Source organism: Uloborus diversus, chromosome 1 (assembly GCF_026930045.1).
Source record: "Uloborus diversus isolate 005 chromosome 1, Udiv.v.3.1, whole genome shotgun sequence".
NCBI lineage: Eukaryota > Metazoa > Arthropoda > Arachnida > Araneae > Uloboridae > Uloborus > Uloborus diversus.
Window position 1 is genome coordinate 268,086,258 of NC_072731.1, and position 27,447 is coordinate 268,113,704.

Consider the following 27,447-nt stretch of genomic DNA (forward strand, 5'->3'; position numbering starts at 1 on the left):
TTGTATCATTCTGACTGCACCTTCTTGATGTCGCATTTTATGTAGACAGCAGTGTATAATAACAATAACAATAATGGAAGCCACTATTTAACCAATATTGGTTTAAAATCGGCATGCAATAATGGCTCAAGAGTGTGATTGCAATATTGGCCAATATTGTCAAAATGTATCCCCTCCGTGCTTCAGCCAATATTGTGAGCCACTATTTAGCCAACGTAACGCCAATATTGGCATTAGATCGGCATGCAATAATGGCTCAAGATTGCAATAGCAATATTGGCCGATATTGTTAAAATGTATCCCCTACGAGCTTCAGCCAATATTGGGTGTAAATCGTACGCCAACATTCAGCCAACCAAGTACAATATTGCGCCAAGATTCAATGCTACTAGGGCATTTAGAGTGTACATATCGCACTTTTTTACCTGTCATGAGAAGCCGAAGAAAATTTTCAGAAAACAAATAGAAACCATTGTGCTTAAATTAAAGAAAAAAAACCTATTAGTACAGTATTAATGATAATTTTTGGTTAGGTAAGTTGCACATCAGTTCTCAGCTCGGGCATATTTGTAAGCAGCTTTACTCTACATGAAAGTTCTAAAGAATCATTTTAAAATTTCTTATTGACCACAAAGGTTTTAATTGGTTCAAATCTATTCAACTATTATAACCTAATTACTGATATTTTTGAATGTTTTAAATTTTAAAAAGAATTAGTGTGTACATGTTTATCCCTTACATACATGTTTATTTCTTGCATACATGTTATAAAATATATATGAATCGGTTATAAGGTCATCCTGCCAGGGGTGATTGTGTTCCGATATTTTTCCGAATTTCCGGTATTTTTGGACGTATTTCCGGTATTTTTATGTCCGAAAATACCGGAATTATGTTTTTTTTTTGTTATGGTTTTATCTCCCTACCTCCGCATTTTTTTTTAAGTATATAATACTCATCAAATATACCTGCAAGAGCCTTAAGATGGACATCTTTCCCTTAAGATGGACAAATAAATGTCAAGATAATTTGTGTAACACCATTAAAAATTTAATCACATGTACACACAATATTTTGACTCAGAACTATTTAATACTATGGCAAAGGTTCACTTAAGTAATAAGGGTCAAAGATTAACCCCCCCCCCGATCTTGCTTTGAAACTTTCAGGTATTTTTTATGAACTCACAATCACCCCTGCATCCTGCTTATAAGGTCAGTTTCGTGAAGTCCCGAGGGGTGACCTTATATCGAGGTCCGACTGTACCTCCGTAAGCAAAACTGATCTGTAAACGTTACAACAGAACATACGCAATTTATTTCACATGCATCTCTTGACAGCACATCACACTTACCCGTTGTGACAGTAATGCATCAGTAGTCACTTTTCCCATTATAAAACATTTGTGACGTATTGCATTCTTGTTTTAGACCGACCAAGGAATCCGGAACCTGACGTCAGAGGAGGCCACGAGGTTGGCCGGAGTGGACCCCGATTTCCAAGGCCGAGATCTGTTCGAAGCCATCGAAAGGGGCGATTACCCGTCCTGGACTTTATATATACAAGTCATGACGGAAGATGAAGTCAAGAACTTCAGGTTCAATCCATTTGACGCCACCAAGGTAAGCCCTCTGTCAACTGTGCATAATTTTGGATGGGAAAACAAAGCCATTCGCTAGTGGAATTTGAAAAGATGAGTTAAGAGGTCAAACGTTAAATAGCCAGCCTCGTTAAAATCGAGACTTAGCAATAACTTGTACGAATAGAAAAGCACCGAAAAATGTCTGAAAAATGAAATTTGTTTAATTTTGGTTTCCATACATTTTCACTTTCCTTATAACTTTCCTCTTGTCACTTTTTATTTATCGTCCTCTTAAAACCACTTATAGTGCTGGTAAAAAACACTGCCATCACCCTCGCATTTTTACAACAATGGGTTTATGTGAGATGTTTTGGTCGACCGATTAACGATGAATGTATGTGAAATTCTGCAACACTTATGAAATAAACATTTAACAGCAGGAATCCGATTATTGTTTACGTAGATCGGGGCTGTTTCCTGTTCAAGGCAAACTGCTGACCCCATGCTCATTTTTCCATTTCTGAACCTGCGTGTGAGTTTAGAGAAAGAAAATTACTTAATCCCATGTCAATTCAAGTCTAATGGCAGGATAAAGGTTTTTGAATTGTTACTTACCAGTTTTGCCCTATGGTACGGAGCAGAATCATCCTGCAAAATGACGTTTGCGGAACTGAAGTAAAGCGATCCCGGATAGTAGGAAGCCATTTCTCCTCCACAAAATGCCGATATAAACCTGAGCGTTTACTATTCCTTGCACAAAGTGAAACCCACCAACTCCATCCCCAAATCATCTGGGATACGGGATGCTTGACTGTGTGTTGAATGCAGTCGGGATGATTATTCCTCTCCTTTGCGGCGCGGGTGATGCAATTATTTTCACCACCACTGTATGGTGTTGTTTCAGTTGATCGTTATTCAACTGGAGTGTGTATTGTAATGATAAAAGCATTTTTCTTCTTGGGGGGGGGGGGGGGAGTGAAATCATTTCCCTTCGTTGTAACTGTAACATAAACTTCAATTAAATTACTTTTTCTTCAGGGGAGGCATGGATTTTCATTTTGCACTTATAGTACTGAATATTTTAATAACATTCTTTCTTCTTAGGATTGGGAGATTTTTCACTTGATTCTGATTCAGCAAAAGTTATTATCATATTTACTTTAAACGCTTTTCTATGGTGGTTTTGAGTGATTCTAAGCGTATTTTAATTAGATGCTATTTTCTTTGAAAGAGTAATTTATGAAATACGTTTGGAGCTTAGACGAAATTATCTGTGCACATTTAATTAAAGAAACAGAATTTTTCTTTTTATTTCGCAGCGGAAAGGGAGATTTACATTGATTCTAAGTCTTTTTATTTAACTTCATAGCACGAGCAAAGCCGTGCGGGTATAGCTAGTTTATTGTCTATAACAGTGAAAGTCCTCGTTACTGTTTGTCTCTTATGTGTATATGTATATATATATGTGTGTATGTGTTTATACATAGGTTATGTGCTTATGTACGATATGTATTTCAAGAGTTTTCCCTTCAGTTTCTTTCCCTCCCTCTCAACCACCATGGTACCCTTCACCGGTTAAGCTAGAAACGGCAAGTACGAAGGTCTCATTGGTTAAAATAAAATAAATAAAAATACTGTTTGTCTTTCACTAGAAAAGCTCCCGCCGTCAAGTCTGAGCCCGTCTCCTGCCATAGAAACGAACTTCGTTCATTTTCTGCAAGGGTTAGCAGGGAAGCTTTTTGGCGCCATTTCGCCACTCGTCTTTGTGCAGTCGTACGGATTTTTCCAACATTAAGTTTCCCTTGGGGAAATGAGACGCGCCTCGTTGCTATAGCAGTAGACAGATGCAGACTAAAGCCCCTCTAACTGGAGAGGCCGACGCATCCGCCATTTTGGAGCAAGCGTACAACAGCGAAAGCTACCTTTATTGGCAATCATTCGCCACACAGGGAACGAGAGAGTCGGAGAGCGAAGGTGAGCATTGGCGAAATTTTGGAAACAGTTGGCGTCGTTTCTAGGCTGCCAGTCACTTCGCGGGCTATTATTTATCCATTTCTATTTTCTTTTTGCATCTGCTGGAAACCTGAAGAGCTGAAATCCTTTTTCGGAGCTGTTTACGCAATTTACAGCCGAACAGCCACCCATTTGGCTCAATTTAACACATGCTAAAGAAATGTAAACATCAGCAATGCTATCGCTACGAAGCACTGGATCAAGTTTGCTCCAAAATGGCGGATGCGTCGGCTCCCTCACTATAGGGGCCTTAATGCAGACATTTCGGAGGTGGCTTTTCTCGTGATAGTCGGACAGTACAACTGAACTAAGATTCCTCAAACCATTCATTCAACCTTGCGTTTCTATTTCAGGAGTGGCCGCAGGATGAGTTCCCTTTAATCAGGGTCGGAAAATTGGTACTCAACGAAAATCCCGTCAACTACTTTGCCGAAATCGAGCAGCTGGCCTTCTGTCCGGTGAGGCTGGTGCCAGGCATAGAGCCCAGTCCAGACAAGTTGCTTCAGGTCGGTATTCCTCTTTCCTACTCTGTTCATCTCTGAATGCAAGAGTTAATGTATAGATAGTTATCAAAATAATGGAAACGCTCTGTGACAAGAGTGTAGGGAATCGCTACTCTGCCATAAATATTGTTACAAATTCTGTAAATAGTAATTATTGTAGTAACGTAACCTGTAAATAGTTTCCCGTAATGAATATACAACCCCTATACATTCGGCTGAAGTATACGTTCCCCTATTTTTTTCATTCATAAAATTTGTGAATGAAATCAGATAACGGTCTACGAATTTCGAGAAGGATTTCGAATGTTGTGGAAACTTTTCGATGTTTATAAAAGCGTCCCGCGTGATAAAAAGTTTAGTTTCGATTGAGAATTTGTACTGAGAGCGTATTAGCTCTGTTTATTGCGAGGCATTTCGCTGTGTTGTTTTCGTATTTGGAAGTAAATACGTGTGTGACCGTTGAGTTTACGGTGTTGAGTGATATTTGTTTATTTGCTGATGATTAATTTAGCAGTTGTTAACGATTTCTCCTGTACATAGTGTAAATAAAGCTCCTGTGTTTTTATCAAGAACTGTGTCTTCATTTCAAGAAAGTTGGAAGTCGCACCGGATCCGTTACAATATTCTGTTGCTAAAGGTGCCTTCTGACTCTAATCACTCGTACTGGTGAATCCAGATGGTGATTGAGTAATGTGACCAGATTTTTCAAGCTAAAAATCAGGACACGTGACGGGGGGGGGGGGGATAGAGTAGTTTTTTTTTCCACAGGCTTAATATTTTATACGTTACAGAAAAAATGCCAAGAAATAACTCAAATGTACCAATAAAGAACTCAAGTTGAAAATAATTTAATGGTATTGATGTAAAGAATATTGCATCACACAACAAATTTATTAATCAAAATTATTATTTTCAGTTGTACTTGCTGTTAGAAGCGTATTAAACAGCAAAGAATAACATTTTACATGGCGTTCTTACGTTTACTGACAGCAAAAAATCGGAAAAGCGTTTAAAAAATCTAGATTGAATGTTATATTTCTTGTGTGACGGAATTTTAACAAAAAAAGCGGACTTTTTCGACAAAGCGGGGCATTTTGGCGGGACAGAAAGACAAAAAGCGGGACTGTTCCGCCAAAAGGGGGATGTCTGGTCACATTATGATTGAGTTCTCTGGTCATTTTTGCTAATATTGTTTGCTTTTTATAGACATTACAATCCTCTTCAGTACCCGTCGGTTTTATTTCACTGAGCTTCTCTTTGAGTCCACTATTTTGCTTTGCCGAGCTTGTCTTACCGCGCTGCGTGTATGCTGTCATGACTTTAGATATTGTACCTCTAGAAACACCAAAAAAGTTGAGATCTCTCAGTTACACTTGCTTCCAGCTAGACGCGCTCCAGCAGTTTGGCCTCTTTTAAAATGTTAGAGGTAAGATATTTCACGCGCTTGAAAAAAATCCAAGACGTTCAGAACTTCGGTTAATCCACCATTTAAAAAGAAAAAAAAATAATTTGAATTTTGACATCTTGAATTCAAATTATGTTTTTCGCAATCACGAGTGTCTGTATGTAGGCGTGTGTGTTTGTGTGCGGGGGGTGTGCGTGTTTGTGTATAGGGGTATGTGTGTTTGTGTCTGTGTGCTGGCATAAGTGTGTGGGTAGTTGTGTGTATGAATGTGTGTGTGTTTGTGTCTGTGTGCTGGCATAAGTGTGTGGGTAGTTGTGTGTATGAATGTGTGTGTGTGGGGGGGGGGTATGTGTATGTGTGTGTAGGCATATGTGTTTGAGTCTGTGTGCAGGCATGAATGTGTGGGTAGTTGTGTGTATGTGTTTGTGTATGTGTGTGTAGGTGTATGTGTGTTTGTGTGTGCGTGCGTGTGTGCGTAGTTGTGTATGTATGCGCGTATGTGTAGGGCATGGATGCAACCTGGAGACGGCTTTCGCTAGAGGTGCAGCATCGTGAGGAGCCGGTCGACGGGTGATGGTGCGGAGGGTGGCGGTGAGAAAATAAAATGATAGGACATCAAAACAGTCAGATGAAAGCAATAAGCAATCGTGATTGCTCAAAAAAATCAGATATCTAGTTTTATTCTTTATTACTAACGAAGAGTTTTAAAAAACTGCCGCTTTTATTTACAGGCGTTTCCATTATATTGATAACTACCTGTATGTATCGGTGCAAATATTTGGCGAACCGGGAAAGAAATGTTCATTTCTTTCAAAGAAATATATATATTTTTTTTAAATCAGCGATGTAAAGTCAACGAAAGATAATCCATTTCCTCAATCGAGTTCAGGAACGGAGTAAAAAGTCATCCGACTAAAGACTTAGATAAGAAAAGCATTGGTAATCAAAAAAAAAAAAACCGCACGGGAAAACAACTGCCGTGGTTCAAATCACCAACCTTTTCTCTTTTTATGGAGTGCTTGCGCTGAGCGCTACAGTCACCTGTCATTTGAACCTGCGCTTAATAAGATAAATAAATACCTTTGGACTGAACAGTACAGTAAGAAATAAACAACGTCAGAAAAGCAGAAATTCGCAGATGACTGCAGACACGTGTTTCGGCGTTACAGGGAACGCCCTTTTCAATGCAAAAAGTAATGAGCCTATTGATATAGCTTTTGTCGGATGTCTTTTCATCCATAGGCTAATTTTATTTGCATTGAAAATGTAACGCCGAAACACGTGTCACGCCCTGTAACGCCGAAACACGTGTCTGAAGTAATCTGCGAATTTGTGCTTTTCTGACGTTGTTTATTTTGTACTCTACTGCGCTTAATGCTAATGGTTTGCATATTCAATCGCGGCAAACGCATGATGTAAATTTCACATGTTTCGCATGCTTCCCATAATATTGCATTTTATGTGGTTAGTAGTGTACTTACGTATTTTTGTATGCATAATTCAATAGAGAAAATAGTATTTTAACCATTGTGTTATGTTACAGGGAAGGCTCTTTGCTTACACGGACGCCCAGAGATATCGACTAGGCGTCAACTTCAACCAAATCCCTGTCAACATCCCGTCCAAGTCGCCGGCGAGAAACTATGAGCGAAATGGTTTCGCGACTGTTAATGGAAACCAGGGTAAGCTCCTCCCACAGCTCACTGAACAAATCATAAGGGTTTTTCTCAGGAATACGAGGGGGGACCCAAAAGAAACCGGACTAATGGTGCGATGCCAATCCTAGATGTAGTAGAGTGTTCTCCAGCTAGATGGCTCAAGTAGAGACCTTCACAAACCAGTTGGGCAAGTGGCGTCAGTTTAATTGATAACGTCTGATCGTAGGGTTGGTTTTCTCAGGTGCTGTTTCTTTCCGCCTGCGAACTCATTACATGGTAGATTTAAAAGAACAAACTAAACTCTGGAAATTTTGCTTCTCCTGCTTGAAAAGTCGGCAACGGATTAGCTTACCAAATGTTTCAACAAGCTTTCAAGACCAATCTATGAGCCGTACATAAGTTTTCGAGTGGTTTGGGCGCTTTAAACGCGGGTAGCATGAATGTTGAAGGTCATGCTCGCTCTAGGCGCCCTTCAACGTCTCGAAATGATGAAAACGTTGAAAAAATCAATGAGAGTCGTCGTTTTACGATTGACGAAACTTTAGAAGAAACAAGAGTGAGTTGGAGCTCGCTAGGGCGATTGGAAGGATGGTTCCTTCACAATGATAACGCTCCCGTACACACAACCTTTACTATTAACCGCTACTTAACCTCTCAGGGGTGGCCAGTCGTTCTTCGACCCCCGTATTCGCCAGACCTAGCCCCCTGTGATCTTTTTCTGTTCCCGAGGATGAAAGAAAATCTGAAAATGAAGCGTTTTGATGATGTAGAGGCTGCAAAAACTACTTCGCAACGGGCACTGGACATGATCAAAGTTAGAGAGATCCAGGGGAGCTTCTAACAGTGGAAAAAAAGAATTAACAAGTGTATTGCATCTAAAGGTGAACACTTTAAAGGAGACAAAAGAAATTTTGTGAATAAAATAATATATAAATATTTTAGAATAAAAATCAGGTTATTTTTGGGTCCCCCCTCGTATAGTACAAATCCTCCAACATAGTAGAATTTGGCTCATCAATTTAAAGGGAGTCAGTACCCTAAATACTTTCAAAAATTCGATTGTTTGATTTTTATATATTTTTAAACTCCATGATTCACCATTAAAAAAGTATTGAAACCTTTATAATGATACAAATTTCTTGATCGTGCTCATATTACAAGTAAGATAAAATAAGCTTTTAAAAAATGTAAACCTATTTTGATGACGTATGATTTTCGACTTTAAATTACAATATCTCGAAATGGTATTTTTGAAACTAAATGTTCATTTTTCTCAGAAATTAAATTGTGTTAGGCTTTGAAATTTTTAACACCTATTCCATATATCTAATTGCATATACTGAAGTAAATTTTTTCTCATATTCGAAAAATATTTTTTATAAAGCTGATTTCCTGTTGCAAAATGGCACTTTTTTGAGAAAAATACAGTGATTTACACATTAGATTAAAAAAAAAAGGCTTTCTTCCTGTAAAATTTATTTCAGTATAGAGAAAAGAGTGTACTTAAGGTACAGAAGAAATTTCATAATTGTATCTTTAATAGATTTTCAGAAAAAAAGTAAATGAACTTTTGCAATTAACATTGACAGCATAGGGGGCACTTTTCTCCGTACACACTCCACCACTTAGCTGTAAGCCTTAGGTTCCCCCGTCCGGGGGGGCCCACGTGGCGGGCCCCCCCGCACGGCTGGGTGCGAGTATAGGGGGTACTGACTCTATTTAAGTAATTTCCGTCAAATGTCATTTCTCAATAAATGGAGATTTTAGCAGCCAATTGAAACACTTCTTGCGTAACCAATTAGCGGATAGGGCAGGTTAAAGAAGATGATAATGTGGAAGAGTATGTTCTCTTACACCCTCGCTGTGTGTGACTGAGCATTGTCCTGCTCAGAAATGGCTCCAGGGAGCCCGTCAATAATGCTTACATATAAAACATGGTACAAACGTGCTATTGAACACGAAGTTTTTTTTTTTGTCTTTATTGAAAAAATATTTAGTATTATTTACATTTTTGACTAGAAAGTGGTGCTAGTGTTTTTTGTAGAGTACAAACTTATAATGCGTGAAGAAAGCAAACGAATTAACTGCACAGTATCTATGCTCTAAGGATGTTGCGTTGATGTTGGTTTAAAAAACACTTTTGCAAGAAGACGTTTGGAAGATTCAAGAAACTGAAATTAAAATTAGAACTTACCCCAAAAATAGCTCTCGATATCTCCAGAGTTTGCACCGTGTGACTTCTGGTTGCAGCTATATTTTAAGTCACCTGTGTATGGAAATCAGCCCGTTGGAAAAAGCTATTTACCACCATGTTTCAGTTATTCCCTCTGAAATGCTTATTAACTACGTGTAGGGTATTTTACGGTCTTGCGGCTGTAATTATCAATGATGGTAAACGCAATAAATAGCTGTAGTACTGACAAACCTTGCCTGATAAAATCGGGCCTCATAAAATTATTCAATCAATTCCACTCCAGTACCACCATTTGTTCAAAAATTTAACTGATATAAAGAAAAAAAAATCCATTACAAAACAAAAGTCCTCTATGTTTCTGATCCCTCCTACGCAAATCGCATCATTTTATTGTAAGCAATCCAATACTTAAGTTTTAAAATGTCTACTGAATTTTGGATCACTCTGTGTATACGGCATGCTCTTTTGAGCAACGTTTGCAAATAGTAACCAATGTGTGCAAGGGCGCACATGTGAGGGGGCAAAGGGGGAGCTCAAGCCCCTCTTTTGAAATTAGTGTTACAACTTATTGTTACAACTTATGTTTTAGTGGAATAAATAATGCAGGGACAAGAAACATCTTGATTATATTTGTATTAAAAGAAGAAAAAGATAGTTACACTTATATACATTTTGTCATGGCGAGCTGGCCGAGACGACAACAACAAAGCAGAACGTTGCCAAACTACACAACATAAACTTGGTGTTGCCACACAGAATTATTTACAGTAAAGATTAATAAATGTAAGGGATTTATGATCATAAATAATGAGGTAATTTTAATAATTAGAACTTCCTTGCTTTTAGTACTTTTTTCTTTGAAAAAATGTAAAAACATTTCTTCTCCAGCCATTAATGAATAAGTTATTAAAAGTGTCAAATTTTAATAACTCTAATCTGTACTGAAATCGGTTTCTATGTGGAAAATAGCCTGCTAAACCATGGGGAAAATAACTGAGCCCCCCACTTAAAATTTTGCGTATGGGTGCCCTTGAAAGGGTGGATTTATCAAAAGCACTGAATTTGAAAAACCTGTTCAACTCTATTTTTCCTAAGTAAAAAACAACACTGAAATGAAAAAAAAACAATTAGTAATAATTTCAAAATATATATGTATATGGTTTTAAAATAAAAAAAGTTTTGAAGTCTGAAAAAAAAAAAAAAAAAAACCCTGCGTGTAATCTGAACTCTGAAGTGACAGCGAATATTACCATGGAAAAAAACAAATTTGATTTACAGTCACAATTCAATTTTAATACAACAAATAATTGGTGGAAAATTTGTAGGGAACTAAAGTACTTCATTTTGCACAGAAAAAAAGAATTCTTCATTTGATCAATTTTCCCTGAATTTTTGTTATTTTTTCAATATTCCCTGATTTTTCCCTGAGTGATAAAGTTCCCTGACTTTTCCCTGATCTGTCGTCACCCTGCAAAAATCACTTATTTTTTTTTTCTTGTGCAGGACCCGGTCCACATTATTATCCGAACAGCTATGGAGGCCCACAAGAGCATCCCGTCTATTTGGAAACTCCTTTCGAAGTATGTGGCACCGCTACGAGGTACAACTCTTCCGACGACGATAATTTTACTCAAGCGAGAATATTTTATGAGGTAAGAAACGGGATCGAAAGCGTTCTGTTGCCGTTGTCTTGTGCCGGCTAGGCTGGCAATGGGGTCGTTTCCAAAATTTTAAAAGTATTTTTTTTCTGAAAGAGCATGCTTAAAACCATAGGATCTGACCATTTTTTAAAGAATTTGTTTAAATTTGAGATTTTTTAAAAAATATTTAAATCGGTGCGCTTTCATTGTTTACGTTTCTGTCCGATTACATCACAAATGATGAAATGCCATTGGGAACTGAAAGTAACCAAGACGCCATCTGGCGAGAGAATCTAAATAGGAAACGATGGCGGTTGCCCGTTGTTCTGCGTGTTAATTTTTTTAGCAAAGGAAAAATATGTTATTCGTGTATTTTAACTTATTGAATGAAAATGAAAAGTTCTCAAGCTGTTATATTTGTAGAAACTCTTGTTGATAAATCTGAAAAAGGCATCATAAGAAAACTTGTCACTCATACTACTAACAATCATGCTAGTCATTCAACAAGTGTGACAACGTGAGATACGAAAATATCTTGCAACGTAAACCACTCGGAAACTGACCCTGAGTAGTATCTAAATTACTAATATCTGCCATGATACAAGTATATTCTAGCTACATTTTTAAAGGTAACTTGGTATTTATCGGCTCGAAAACAATTAAATCAATCAGTGCAAATAATAATATGCAATCTTCCTGTGTAGAAATATACGCCAACAGTTACAAAGGGATTGTAGTAGACAATGGATTAAAGCTGAAATTAGAACCAGAAAAAGATATGAAATGATTGTAGACAGTAAAGAGTCAAAGAATGGATGTGCTGTGCAACAATACCAATACTACAAATCAAAATAGAAAAAGAAAACTAATAAACCTACAGTTTATGAATAATGGGTGCATTAAGAATAACCACAGCTGCACAAAACAAGCACAAAATATGAATACAAGGCACGAATATCACTAAAAACAAGTAAAAATGTAATGATTCATTACTAGCTTCATGCCGTAGCAGAACATTGTAGCAGACAAGCTGGTTTCGTTTTTATCCTTATTATAGCGCCACCTATAGTTACTTTCCGTTCCCAATTCAATGTTGCCATTTACAGACCAAAATATTTATTTCGCATCTTTACTCACGTGTATTGGCAACGATAGGGTTGATGGCAAGCCTAGAGCACAATTTCAATTCGCTTCTTGGTTATCATAACGTGGAAACGCGATTGAAAAATGCGCCAAACAGCATCATTTGTGACGTCATCAAGATCACGCCTTGTGTGAAAAATTGGACATTTAAAAAAAATAATTAAAAAACAACTGTTGGGAAAATGAAAGTATTTTCTGGGTTTATGATATTTTTTGCTTATTCTAGCAATTTCAATGACAAAAAGTACTACCTTTGACTGAAGGAAACAACTCCATTTGAGATATGTTGCTCCACTTTTCCAACTGTACTGTAATTTGGTTTGAAGTTCGACTTCCACAATCCATACATGACATAGGGACCCTTTTATTGGGTATGCAATCATTTCAACACAGAAACACATTCACACAAAGAAAGGACAAGGACAAGCGAAAAGAGATCATTCAACTCGATGTTTTTCGTTTCTATTAATTTCTATCTACCAGTAGCATAACGAGAAATTTCTTTTCTGGGTGCGGCAAAGAAAATTTCTGGCTGCGCGATTGGTAGGAACATTCGATTCTATTCGATTCGATCAAATTCTGTTAGAGTTGAATGAGCCCTTTAACCAGGTTGACTACAGGTGTGGCACCAGCACACTTTGAGAAATTTGAGTTATTGCGAATTGACTGTATATTACATCAAAGTCCGATAACTGGAATATAACTATAATTCGAAGTTTTTATCAAGTCCCGACCCCTTTGTCTTTAACTCCATGCTAGTTATTCTCAATATCTCGAAGCAAACTTCTTTTAACTCGAAGTTTTTTCAAAGATGACGCGAAATTAATTTTGTAAGAATGAAAAAAATAATAATTTTTCTCTTATAGTCACTTCTTTATTATTAATTCACCTTCACTTTCAAATCCACATTTCTGCACAATAGACCTTTAAAGCAAGAAGAAGCCTGTTGAGCTAGTGCGCGATAAAGGAGTTGCACGTGCAGAAATGAGTTAGCTTGTTTTCTTTTGTTGCACTGTACTGTTTACACTTTGCCATGTTGCTGGACTACGAATTTGCTTTTAAGCTGTCAAATTGTCAAGTCAACAGACTATACCTTTATTCAAAGGCTAACCTAAGTTAAGACGCGGTCCCCTTCATTCTTTAGTTCGATCATTTACTGATAAGTTCCTGAGAGACAGAGCGAGTTTTCTTTACTATTAAAGATGTCTAAGCAAGTACTCTGTCCATGAAAAAGTGAAACTTTTCTAAAGCGGTAGAATCCATGAATGCGAATTTGAAACGAACGAAGATGTGCACCTTTCCAGAATTAGAATCAGCTCTATTCAAGTGGTTCCAGCAGTATCGAAATCAAAAACATGCTTTTTATTTTTTTTCTCTTAATATTTTTGATGAAACTGTGCATATTGTGCTTAAAAACTATTAAGTTTTGCGATTTTTCCCGTTATTTGTTCATATATATTAATTGAAATGTTCGATGGTTTTTCATATTAAAATGTCAAAAACCAAAACTAGTGGTAAGTCGAACTTCCGATAAGTCGAAGTTTTTCGTTGGTTTCTTTAGATTTGAATTATCGCGAATTGCCTGTATTGTGTAAATTATTCGATTAAGAAAAATTATTTTTTGAGCAATCACGATTGCTTATTGTTCTCACTTGACTGTTTTGAATTCCTATGATTTTATTTTCCCCGCCAGCACCACCGTCGCGTCGAACGGCCTCACGATGCTGCTCCTCTTGCGAAAACAGTCTCCAGGTTGAGTCCATATCCTACACACACACGCATACACACACTCATGCCTACGCACAGACACAAACACATATGCCTACATACACACACACGCGCGCGTACACACAGCACTGCATACACAACACGCACACACATACACACATTTACACGCACCCACACACATGCACCTACACAAACACACACGCGCATTCATACACACACACGCTCGTGATTGCGAAAAACATAATTTGAATTCAAGGTGCCAAAAATTCAAATTAATATATATATATATTAGGATGGTCCTTATTTATATGGGAAAAAAAATTTTCGGAATTCAACAAGTGACGCCCCCTAGTTTTGTGACACTATAATAAAAAGTAATCGGTGCAAAATTTGAACTCGATCGGTCAATAATAACACGTGCCCCTAGGATGTTGAACTTTAACACTTTTGATAATTTTCCCACATATCTTCGAGTTTTTACTTCAGATCCCGTACATCGTTTCTCCTATGTTTGCAAAATATTTTTACAGCGAGGTAGCACTAAAATTAATCTTTTTAATTATTTCATATCGTCTAAAGATTTTACATTGAATAAGAATGAAATATTGCTTTAGAAACTTTACCTTAATCGTACGCTTTTCTCAATGTATCTCAATCGTGTGCATTTTTTTCCCGATAGTCTTGGAGTGTCTGTAAAAAAACTAAATTGTTTTTGTGACTCATATTTGGTAAATTGATTATGAAATTCTTTGATTAATTGTGCTCCTCTTTCAGTTGTATCATTCACAACTTTCAGCATTTTAACGATATCTCTTCCCTTTAAATAGCTTCCTCCATTTTGCCATGAATCAGGATCAAATGGGAAAACACCTTTTGGTGTTTGTAACTTAACAAACAGTTTTATTGACTTGTAATTGATTCTACAAAGAGGAAGATCTTTACTAAGAAAGTATTCCAAATCATCTACTGTTATTTTAAATTTTTTATACACTCATCAGACACGTCTTCCTATTCAGCAAGCATTTTTTGAAGTAGTCTTTTCCTATCTTCAAAGTTAATTTCTTCATCCAATATGGACAAAGATACTAGTTCATCCCCTAAGTAACATAAGTGATTTATGAATTTTTCAATCACTGCTTCTGCTGCATGTTTGTCATCATTTTGTACGCTGCAGGTTTTTGAGACACTAGACTTTATATTAATTTAAAAAGCCTAGAATTGGTTGCTGCGAAAAACTATATCTTCATACAACATTTAACTGCAATCTCTTCATGTAGTGTCAATTTAAATTGCTTCCTAAATATATAAATTTTCAAACAAGAAATTCCTTTTGCCACCCCTCTGGGTCAGGGATAAGCTCGAGGTTGCCGAAAACATATCCCTGTAGGAGGGAGGACTTCACCAAGAAATATTATTACACGTTATGAGAATTCTCTGTAATATTTCTTAATTCCGCTTTCTGTGAACAATAATATGTCATCAAATTCTTCTTTTAGAATTTAAGTGGTATGTGTAATTTTTGAATTTTGAAGCGCTTAAATAATGGAATATCGAGTCTAGAACTAAGAAAGGCAAGAACTTCTTTAAAGACACTCTGCAGTACGATTTCAAGTGCATGATGATAGCAATACAAATGCGATATATCACCGTTCAGCTTTTGCTCTAAAAAATTACCTGCACAATTTATACGGTTGGTATTGTAAGCCGCTGTATAAAACACTACAGCTTGAACAGTTAGCAATAAAGAGCAATCATCTAAGATATCACACACATATACAACTGAAGAAATATCTCAGAAATTCTGAGTATCACGGTAAGCCTATCGGCGTTTTTTTTTTTCAGTTACATCTGGATGTATATAGCTTTGTATCCCAGGGAATAACTAAAAGATCTAAATTTAAATTGATGAAATCTGATTTTACCTCTCGAAGATTTTCTCTTGCTCTCTTAAGGGATGTACGATTGATCATAAGGTTATTTGGATTAAAATTTGCTGCATCTACATAATCTGTTAATAAATGAGCATCATCTTTGTCCCTAATATGGCATTTGTCTAACATTGATGAAATGCGAGCAGATCTCAATAGTTGTCTAGCTTTTTTTCGTTGTTAGACCAGATATAGAAAAAAGATTCAACAGGTTAGGATAGATACCCATTTCGGTTTCTAAATCTTGTGAATTGCAAGAGGAATTTGATGATAATAAAGGACTATGTACTGAAATAGAAGATAGTTTAAAATATAGATTTTTACATTATTCCGATCTGGAATTTTTTTAAATTTATATTTTAGATATGGACAATACAGTTTATTTTTATGGTAGGGTAATCGAGGATTTTTCAAAATTTAAATTATAAGAATGCGTAAACATTTAAGTATATAACTAAAGAACAGGGAATTAAAATATAATTATCAATACTTATATTTATAGCATGGAAACCTAGTGACCCTATTTGCCACACCTATTACATACACAGAAAATTTTCTAAATCAACACCCCCAAAGGCTGGAGGAGGCAATTTGTTGCTGACAAAAATCATTCATTAATGGCCTAGGCCATCCATTAATGGCTTTTAGAATCCCTTGTGTCCATCTTGGCGGAAAGAAATGCTCCCCTGCCGCTTGGTTTGAAACGAGCGCGAATAGCGGTACGCCTGTCCCAAGGCCATTGGTGTACCCTATGTAATATGTAAAATTTTACAGAATGAAAGTGAGAGAATGGTTGGTCTGGAAGTAGCAACATCTATTGAGGTTCAAAATTACTTTAAAAATGAAACCTAGGAATATTTTTACATAAAAATGAGAAAATCCGCAATTTTTTCTTTAAAACTCAAAAAAGGGGGCCCTAGGGGCACGAGTTAATATTCATGCATTGACTTAAAGTTTTGCATGGATCATTTATTTGTATAATGGAACAAATTGAGGGGGCGTCGCGTAAAATATCTGCAACTTCAAAAATAAGGACCACCCTAATATATATATATATATATATATATATATATATATATATATTGAGCAATCACGATTGCTTATTGTTCTCACTTGACTATTTTTGGTGTCCTATCATTTTATTTTCCCACCGTCTCCCTCTGCCAGCACCACCGCCGCGTCGCGTCGACCGGCCTCACAATGCTGCTCCTGTAGCGAAAACCGTCTCCAGGTTGCGTCCATATCCCACGCACACACGCATACACACACTCATGCCCGTACACATATACATATGCCTTCATACACACAAGCGCGAACGCCTATGCACACATGCGCCTACACAAACACCACGCGCATTCATACACACACATGCTCGTGATTGCGAAAAACATAATTTGAATTCAAGATGCCAAAAATTCAAATTAATATAATTTTTTTTTCGTTTTCTTCCCAACATAGCAAATGAACGAAGACCAAAAAGGCCGCTTGATTCAGAACATCGTGGACAGTCTCTCGCAGGCCCAAGAGTTCATCCAACAACGCCAGTTGAATAATTTCCGCCAAGCGAATGAAGACTTCGCGGACAGACTGACGGCGGGGCTGACCGCCAAGAAGCAAGGAGTGATGAAGCAAGGAGTGATGACGCAAGAAGCATCCGACCAAGAAGAAGCCAATTTTAGCTTTGACGAAGAATTTGACTTCGGCATTGGGGAAGGATATGATGGAGGGGTTGAATCCGTCGGCCGAACGGAATTTCTCGGGCAGACGAAATTCGGAGGAAATGAAGAAGTTGGGCAGCAGACGGCATTTAACGGACAAAGACTTCTTGTGAAGAATATTCGTGTATAGATCAGCGGGAAAAAATAAGCAAGTTGCATTGTGGTTTCAAATAGTAATTCATCTCCGATATCGATTAGAGTTTCATCAATGGGATGGACGAAATTTAATAAATCATTTTTAAATGGTTTTTATGTATTGAAAAAAAATGAAATGAATCTTTTTCCTAAATTAATTTGTCTTATTATGATTTAATAAACAGGATGAAGATAACTGAAATGTAGATTTTTAACAAATTAATACCTATAAACATTTTATATTTTCATTCTTTTCTTTACTAATAATAAAGCTTAAGGTCTCTCTGTCAGGATGTCTGGATCTCTGTGACGCGCATAGCGCCTAGACCGTACGGCCGATTTTCATGGACTTTGACACAAAGTTAGTTTGTATATATATATATACAAACATATATGTATATATTATAAGGGCGTGGTGCACCTTGAGGCGATTTTTCGCAAATTCGATTTTGTTCTTTTTCTATTCCAATTTTAAGAACATTTTCCAGAGCAAAATCATCATAAGATGGACGAGTAAATTAACAAGTTATCATAACGTGGAACCATAACATGGGCAAGCCAATTGGTGAGAAATGCGCCGTACATTATTTGTAAATATACAGGCGAACCAAAAGATCTTTTAAGATTCTACTACAGGCAAAGCCGTGCGGGTACCACTTGTACAACATAAAATAAAAAACGTGTGTGGGTATATTTCTGTGTATGCTCCCTATCAGTGGCACACACAAGGGAGGGTCCAGGGGGTTTGGGGACCTTTCCCATAACCCTTGAGGTTTTTTTTTTCAGAGACTATTTTTAGTAGTACGTAAAATGATTCCAAGAAAAAATTAAAAAAAAAGTTTTGATTTAACAAATCCAAAAATAAAATTTATTTTCTCTCTTTCTTCCATTGCAAAATCGAAATGTATGTGAACATTATTCCTATTCCTATTCAGAGTCACAACTGACTACAACTGTATTTATGTCGAGGACTGCATACTAAGTGCCTTGCCTCCATTATTTTATATACCGATAGATGGCAGCACCATCACCGGATCGAACAGTTAATGAGAATTTAGAACTAGTCCAGGAGCTAATAGCTACCTGGTGCTAGCACCCCCAGAGGTATCGTTTCACTTGGAGGACATTGAGACCACGAGCATATTTAACGTCGCCCAGTCCCCTTTAATGACGACGGTGGGTCTTCGACCATCGAGGTTCGAACTCAGGACCCTCCGGCCCCGAATCCGACACTCTACCGATCGGGCTACCACGGCCCCATGTGAACATTAATTGTTCTATAATGATTACTACCCGACAATCGATAAAATCAAAAGATTATCTTCGGGTGTTTGTTGGAGTATGATATGAAAATGGTAGACCTTCGATCCTGGAACCAGGCCCGGATTACCCAATAAGCCAACCCTGGCCTAGCTGCGCAAGCCGAAAAGGGCGCATATAACGGAGGGGGAAAAATTGATTAACAGCTTGTTGAAAAAAAGAAAAAAATGTAGCGCACTAGTAAATGACCTCTCACTTATACGCGACCAAAGGGGATAACGAAATTTTCGCGCACAAGTGAGACTCGCGCATCAGTGAAAACCCCCCAAAATAAACTTAAATACAGTAAGTTATCAACAGTTATAGTAATACTAATAGTACACTACTGATACTAATGAATAAATACGCACATAATTTCCATTTATGCATTGTGATTTAATGAAAATGTAAAATTTGAAGTTGCACGTTTTGTCATTTTTTATACACTGTACAGTATGTAAGTGAATTCCACAAAACCCAAAACTGTCGCGTGATCAGTGTCTTAGTCTGTAAGATCCTCGATAGGCTATGCCAATGATTTCCGCTTCACCACGACTTTTAGGAAGGTCAACCTTTTCGCATGTAACCCGTTCTCCCCTCTCGATGTCAATCACAAGACTAACTGCACCCTCAATCGCACACTTGTGCGGGAAAAAAAAAAAAAAAACGCGTTCTTGGAAACATTTTGAACATTGGAATAAAGGTGTGTGAAAGCATTCCAAGATACATCAAGAAGGGTACAAATCTTCCGATAAGCAAAAAGCGTGAATAGGCGATTTAACTAAAACTTGAAAAAATTTTATCGCGCCCCTATTGGAAAAAATTCCTAAAACCGGTATCCAAATGATACCGGACCCAGTATGATTTGTACCGGAAAAAAGAAAATCATACCGGAAATTTAAATTCCGGTATGAAATCTTACTGGAAATTTTGAAACCGGTATCAATTTATACTGGAAATTTCAAAACCAGTATCAATTTAATCTGGATTTTTTTATACCGGTTTTCAAACATACTGGAAATTTTGAAACCGGTATCAATTTATACTGGAAATTTTGAAACCGGTATCAATTTATACTGGAAATTTCGAAACCAGTATCAATTTAATCTGGATATTTATACCGGTTTTTAAGCATACTGGAAATTTTGAAACCGGTACCAATTTATACTGGAAATTTTGAAACCAGTATCAATTTAACTGGATTTTTTAATGCCGGTTTTTAACATACTGGAAATTTTGAAACCAGTATCAATTTATTCTGGATTTTTTAATACTGGTTTTTAAACATACTGGAAATTTTGAAACCAGTATCAATTTAATCTGGATTTTTAATAGTGGTTTTTAAACGTACTAGAAAATTTTAAACCTGTAACTAACCACACTGGAAATTTAAATGCCAGTATGAAACCTTACGAGGGAATTTTGAAACGAGTATCAATTTAATCTAGATTTTTTAATACCATATTACCCCGAAAAGCGAGGTTGACCAGTATGCCGGAAATATGAATTTCCCGGCATGCCAGATAATTTAAGGTTTATTTTGCAACAAAAACTAAAGTTAATTTCCCCTTACAGTTCCTATCAAAAAGCATACCATTGCTCTGGGGAGCTAGGCAGATGTTCTTGTTAAGAGGTCAGCCTAATGCAGAACCCCCAGGGTTTAGTTTCCAAGCATGCTTGGTACTCATTTTATTGACGCACTGAAGGGATGAATGGCTGAATCAATCATGCCCGACCAGGAGATTGAACCCGGACCTGCAGCGTGGTAGCGCAAAGCACTACCACTGAGTCACTGGGCTTCAGAGCACTTGAATATAATTCACGAAGAAGAGAGCAGTAGGCTACGGAGTCTTTAGATGAAAACAGGGCCGGATTTAGGGGAGAGCAGGCGGGGCTACTACCCCGGGGCCTCCACAACAAAGGGGCCCCCACAGTAAAATTTTTACAAAATAACCTAACTTTCACGGGTGGAAAATATCGGATATATACATATATGTATCAAAATATTCGAATATATATCAATGTATAAAATATTTTCGAAAATATGATTTTTTTTCGAACCCTGATTAGGGGCCTCCACATTTCCAAATCTGGCCCTGGATGAAAAATCTAAACTCAGATCGGTCAGAAATGCTGCTGATAGGCTAAGGTGCACAAATGCACAATGTGCACTTCAAATCAAGAGAATTCCGCAAGTGTTTCCGAACACATTTACAGATTAATCATGCACTTTACTGGAGAAAAAGGGTTGACCTAAGACTGATAATTATAAAACTGAAGAAAAATATTATTGTAGCAAAAAAATTAGTGATTATTATATAACACTAATATTTATGTCATACCTCATATACCACTTATTTCATCTCATAGTAATATGCCTTTTAAATTCAAACGTAAACAATTTCATGTTAGATTAGCCTTCCTAATGGCTATAAATAAAGCAGGTTCAAAATGATTTTATGAAAACATATTAGCAGTAAAATCAGGTTTCACGATTCAATTTGTCTCTTTACTCTGTCACTGCGGTTCAGTTCTTAACATCAATGCCATTGCAAAAGTATGTGAAATATTTCGCTGTTCAGGTCTTCACGATTCAATTTGTTGCTTTACTTTGTCATTGTTGTTCAGTTCTTAACTTCAATGCTTTGCAAAACTAAGTGACATGTTTTGCAATGAGAATTGTTCAATAAATTCATTTAGTCTATGTGGAATAACATAATACAGTGAAGCACAGCTTATACGTTTCCCTTTTATACGTTTTAATTAATAATACATTTTTTAAATTGGTCCCTGGAGAGTCTAATATACATTAACCTTTACCAAGTATATGTTTTTTCATTTGTACGATTTTTTAAATAGTCCCTTCAAAATCGCATAAACGGTGCTTCACTGTATATACAAAAATGTGGTTGGAAACATCTAAAGACTCCCAAGTCCACTGCTCTCTTCTTTGAAAATTATATTCAAGTGATTAAAAACACTCGTTCTAAAATCAAAACTCTAACGATAGAAGCGAGTCTGCAGAACGTAAACAAAGATCGTACGTAAATAAAGCGGGTTGTTGCCAACGGAGAGAAAGAAATAAAGGCTCGTTTTGCGCCACGCATAAGCGTTTTATATATATAGATTGGCACGAAATTAATTTACATCCCAGCGGTTTGCCTAACGAAGTTTTTTTAATTTGTATTCGTCCTAGATTTTCTAATATTTAATAATTTATGAATCATTTCTTCATATTTCTTTCACTCCTAACGAATCAGTTTCCGACTTCAACTCAACCGAACACGTAGCCACGCGGTCGATTTGTTTACTGTGTTGCTTAGCTTTGCACCACGTTTTCTTTAATTTATTCTTTTTTTTTTTAGTTCATTCAATTCAGTATGTCTCTTTCGAAAAAATTTTATTCTTTTTTTTTCTTACTATTATTTCTAGCAATTTTTTTGTCATATAATTTCTTTATTAGTGTTGCGCTGTCCTTGTTTCATTCTTTAAGGTGCTAATATAAAGTTAATTTTTTTTTAATATTTGTTAATTTTAAGCTTTGTTCTTTTTAATTTTTGTCTGAGTTAATTCTAGCATATTAAATAAGTCCCCGAGAACTTAACCATATTGATTTTCGTCGCTAGTAAACGAGGAAAAAAATCTTACATTTCGCTCACAAGCAATTTTTGTTACGTTCCTTTTATATTTTTTAGGTAAAGCCCCCTTTTATTTTATTTGTTTCATTCTGTTTTTTTTTTTTTTTCACATTTGTTTATTTTTGGGGGATATTTCTTCGGTGTTCTTTGTATACAGTCAAGTAAAATTTATCACCAAACATTTTTGCATGATTTAAACAAAAATAAAACCACAGTTGAATAGCAGTAACTTTTGTACAGAAGTAACTGTACCTAAAAGAAGCAAGTTAAGCAGAATAAGGCTAAGAATTCAAATGTATAGAAATAAGAAAAATTACAAATTGGTCAATGTTCAATTACAGTAGACTCGGACAAATGAATTTCTTCCGAAAAGAAATTCTATTTTAATAAATTTTTGTATTTGAAATGGGGGAAAAACTATTTTTAAATTCTTTATCAAATGAAAGTAGAGTGTTTTTACATGCTAAGTGTAGCAGGGTTGGCAAGTTTTTGCCGAGGGCGGAAAAAACCACGGTTTTTACTGCCCGGCAAAAATAGGATTTTGCCAGTTTTTGCCAAAGTGGCAAAAATAGATTTTGTGTTAACAACTTACGGACAGTTTTTTTTTTTTCCCTTTTTATATAAAAGTAAAAAGCATGAAAAGATTTTGATAAAATTTTAATTCAATTATTTTTATTGTTTAAAAAAAATTTAAGGTTTAACTTACTTTTAAAGTTATGGAGCATTTTTACTTTTAAATTTTTAAACATTAACATAAAATTTCAGTTAGTAACATCTAAGACAAATAATTAACTTCCAATGAAAATGTAATTAGATTGTTTATTATAGCATTTTTTGCAGAATACTAAATATCTATATAAAGTATTATACTTAATCAAGATGCAACTATAAAATAAAAGACATAAAAGTTGGCTCATTCTGAAGAAATTGTTTTAGCAAACATTTAAAATCTTAAGTTTTGCAATCCTAACATTTCTTTTTAATTTATTTTTCACCTTATAAATTAGAAGTAACATGGGGAGACATAGTTAAAATATTAAAGTGCATTATTTATATTGTCATTATTTCTTGATTAACAATATAAAGCTACTTATTTGCAATTAGGTTTGTGCCGTTTTTTCCATTTTTGCCGGTTTTTTCCATTTTTGCCATGGTTTTTTCCACTGTCCCGGCAAAAATACCTTTTTGCCGGCAAAAAACCCAACCCTGAAGTGTAGTAACATGTGCCGAACATTATGTACAGTAAGGATGTACTGTACTCTAAATGAAAATCATTGCTTGCTGAATATCTCTGTCAAAGTGACTAGTGTGAGCTAGCGTTTAACTAGCACACAGAAGGAAAAGCGCTTAGACAGATTATTTATTTTGTGAATCACTTCTACAAATATTTTGCGTTAGTTTCTGTCTTAATTTTCGTTTTCTGGAAAAAATTTGGATAATAGTAGTTCTACTTACTGTACACATCAGTAAGGAAAAAGAGATGTGTGTTACCAAAACAAATGGAAAATATCCATGACTTAATTTATAAGTTACTGAAAATAGGACATGTTAACAAATCAGAGAATTAGCTAAAACGTGCAAAGTAAATAGACATTTACACCATAGGTTGTGCAGTTTTCAGGCCACTGTTAGATTGTTGTGCGCAGACTTAGATAAAATGAAAAGCTTTCTGCAAACACAAATCCTAACTGGAAAATTTTCTGCAAATAATTATTTTGCCTAATTCACCCTTGTGAATAAAGAATTAAATTTATATTCAAATATGAAAGAGACAAAAAAAAAAGTGCTTTAAATCATTTAATTTTTTTTACAATAACATACAGTTCTTATTTTTCACCAACTGAAGAAAACTGCTAAAATCATTAATTTTTTGACACATGTGCTTTAAAAGGCTTTTGGGGAAAGGTTTTACCAGAAATAAACTAGGATTTTTTTCTTTAAAATTCTCTTTAAAAAAATTATTATTTTTTCATTAACAGTTTGAAAAACATTCTGCAGACCCAAAAATTTTCTGCAAACGCCGTTCGCGCGTTCGTCTGTATTATGCAAGACTGGTTGTGCGGACTATGATTTTCGTCAATTCATTTTTTAAAAAAAGGTTTATTTTACTTATTTATTTTTTGTCCTGGGTTCTTTTCCCCATATAAGCAGAAAATTCTCTCAAGAATACTCTGGACTCTGCTGAATTCACGCAGTTTTCCCGTTCCAGAATCTTGGAATTCTGTTGAATGATTGTTCTGCATTATTGTTCATGATTTTTTAACGGGCATCCAAAAATAAATTTTTTGTCGATGCAGTATAAATGTATTGTTAATGGGTATTTATCAATAAGTCTGCTAGTAGAGGTTTTTTTGCCCTACTGATCATGGACGGATACAAGGGAAGCACTCTACAGGCAATTTTTCGGCATTAAAGTTTCAAAAGTATTTTTTCGTTAATCTGCCAAAAATTTTATGGAACTTTTTAATCAGAAGATTTTTGGAATAATTTCAAAACGCGATTTTAAATCATCTTTGGTAATGTTTAAGAGGAGGCTTTGGTAAGGGAATGAAGTTCAATCTCTTTCCTCTGTTAATTTTTCAAAACTGCTGTCCCAAAAGGACTATTTTAAACGATACTGGATTATGGTGAGGGAGAGGGTTCATAGGCTTGCCATTTTTCCAAAATTGAAGTTCTAAAAGCGCATTTTTGTCCCTCAATGGATTCCTGAATCCGTCCTTGCTGCTGAGGGCGTTTCTTAGATTCAGCCAGTTTATCATTCAAGTGCAGGGACTCTACTGTCTGCGTTAGACAAATGAATGGCTCCAAATGCACGCGTATTGATTTTCAAAATTTGTTTTTGTCAATATATGTTTCTATAAAGATAATAATCGGAAACTGAGGCATGCGTCATCAGAAGAATTATCGTGAAAATTAAAAAATATAGATACAGTCAACTCAAATTTGATAACTTAAGTCCCAAGGCACCGGCTAAAACGTTCGAGTTACGGGAAGTTTCCACAACAGTCTCAAATGTTTGAGACCTGATGAAAACTTCGAGATAAAGAAATATTGGAGTTATGGAGATTCGACTGATGTCACTTAAAAATATAAATTTTCATTCCAATTTCCTTTCATCTTATTTATCCACTCTTGTTCAGTGCACGACAAGTTCTTAAAAAATTTCCCATTAGCAGAGAACTTTTACATTACAGGGTCAAGGTTTCAAATTTCTTAATGAAAATACACAATATTTTCCTTACAGGTATATTATGTTTTTATTAAGAGCACTCAGGCCTGTAGTGCTTTTGTGACTTCATTTTACGACCCCGGCAACTATCAATTTAATTGCTTTATCACGTAATCAGAAGAATTGTCATAATAATTAAAAAATTGAAATAAAATTTTTAATTTTCAACCTTATTAACTTTCATCTCATTTATCCACTCTACGTCAATAAACGAAGTTATTCAAAGATTTTCTATAAGAAGATATGACTTATATATTACAGGATCAATAATTCAAATTAAATATATACAAAACCCTGTATTTTCACTAAAGGTGTTACTGTATTTACATTAAGTTCACATAGGCCTGTAGCATTTTTTAACTTCATTCTGTTATGGGTCTTTGCACTTAGCCCCAAAAGATGCCAGCATCTACCAATTTAATTACTTTGTCAGGCCACGTCAAGTGAGTTGCTGATATCCCTACAATTACAATATGCTGCTGAAGGAGAGAGAGGGTCTCCAATACCCTCCACCCAAGGTAAGTGCTAGCAAGGGACTTATTGCATGACTTTCGGACCCACAAATTATTTTCTATTTATGTGTACAGAGTAAGAAATATTAAACTTTTTCATAAGATAATGAAATACTGTACATCCTATTCTGTTTTCTGTCTGACCGTTTGTAATGCCTGTTATCTTCTAAAAAATATACCTTGTTTATTTGAGATTTGTGATGTGTTGGTTTGCAGAAAATAATTTGAAATTAATAACAATAAATGAAAGAGCCTTTTAGCTAGAGTAGTTTCCTCTGTACAAACTACAAATATTGAGAAAATCAGACGTGACAGGGCTTAGTCAAGACAATTTGAGTTATTTATTGACCAGTTGAAGAAAAAAGTTAAATATATTTATTTAAAATCTTTGAAGTAGTTTTTTAATGCCTTTAAGAGTTAAGAAATACTATTAAAGTTCAAAATTAATTTTTTATGTCCACTGTCTGTGATGAAGAACAAATAAAAAAGAAGTTTAAATTGTGAAAATATTTAATTTTTTTAAAAAAACTTCTCAGAAAATTTTAAAAAACCAAAAAGTGGGCTAAATAATGGGGTTTTTAAATGGGTTATTTAAAAAAAAACCCATTGGGTCCAATCGGCCAACCCTGACTGGTATTGTTTTTTTTTTTTTTTCAGTTTCTAAAATTTATAATTTTGTAAAATGTTTACTGTTGTTGCGAAAGCAACTCAATTAAATTTAATAAAATTTATTGTAAAACATTAATTTTAAATTACATATAAGCATTAAAACACATGTAAGCAATAATCAATAAAACTAAGCTAATATAACTTATGATTTTAAATCAGCTTTTCATGTATTAATATTACATAAAACATTATATTTGTGTATATGATACTGTGATTCTTTACAAGGCTTGTCTGTATATTTGTAATCAGTTTCATAGAGTATATAAATATTATAGTCAATAACCAAAATATAGTCAATATCAACTGTAGTTATGCTATATTTTATTCTTACATTAAATTATATTTCAAAATTGTAGATATCAGCTAGATTTAATACCATTTAAAGTGAATAAATTTTTACATTAAATACCTGTTTATTTATATGCAAACCTGTTTTTGTGCAGTGTATGAAAA

At 35.4% G+C, this 27,447-nt stretch overlaps 1 protein-coding gene across 1 annotated transcript in view; it reads left to right on the forward strand.

The window, feature by feature from the left end:
* The window catches only part of LOC129234267 (catalase-like), a 123,409-nt gene extending 105,667 nt beyond the window's left edge, over positions 1-17,742 (forward strand). Inside the window, 5 exon segments of the mRNA XM_054868262.1 lie at positions 1,431-1,622; positions 3,949-4,101; positions 7,047-7,185; positions 10,859-11,007; positions 17,253-17,742. Of these exon segments, the coding sequence (XP_054724237.1) occupies positions 1,431-1,622; positions 3,949-4,101; positions 7,047-7,185; positions 10,859-11,007; positions 17,253-17,642 (1,023 nt within the window). The 3' untranslated portion in view covers positions 17,643-17,742.
* Positions 17,743-27,447: the final 9,705 nt, after the last annotated feature.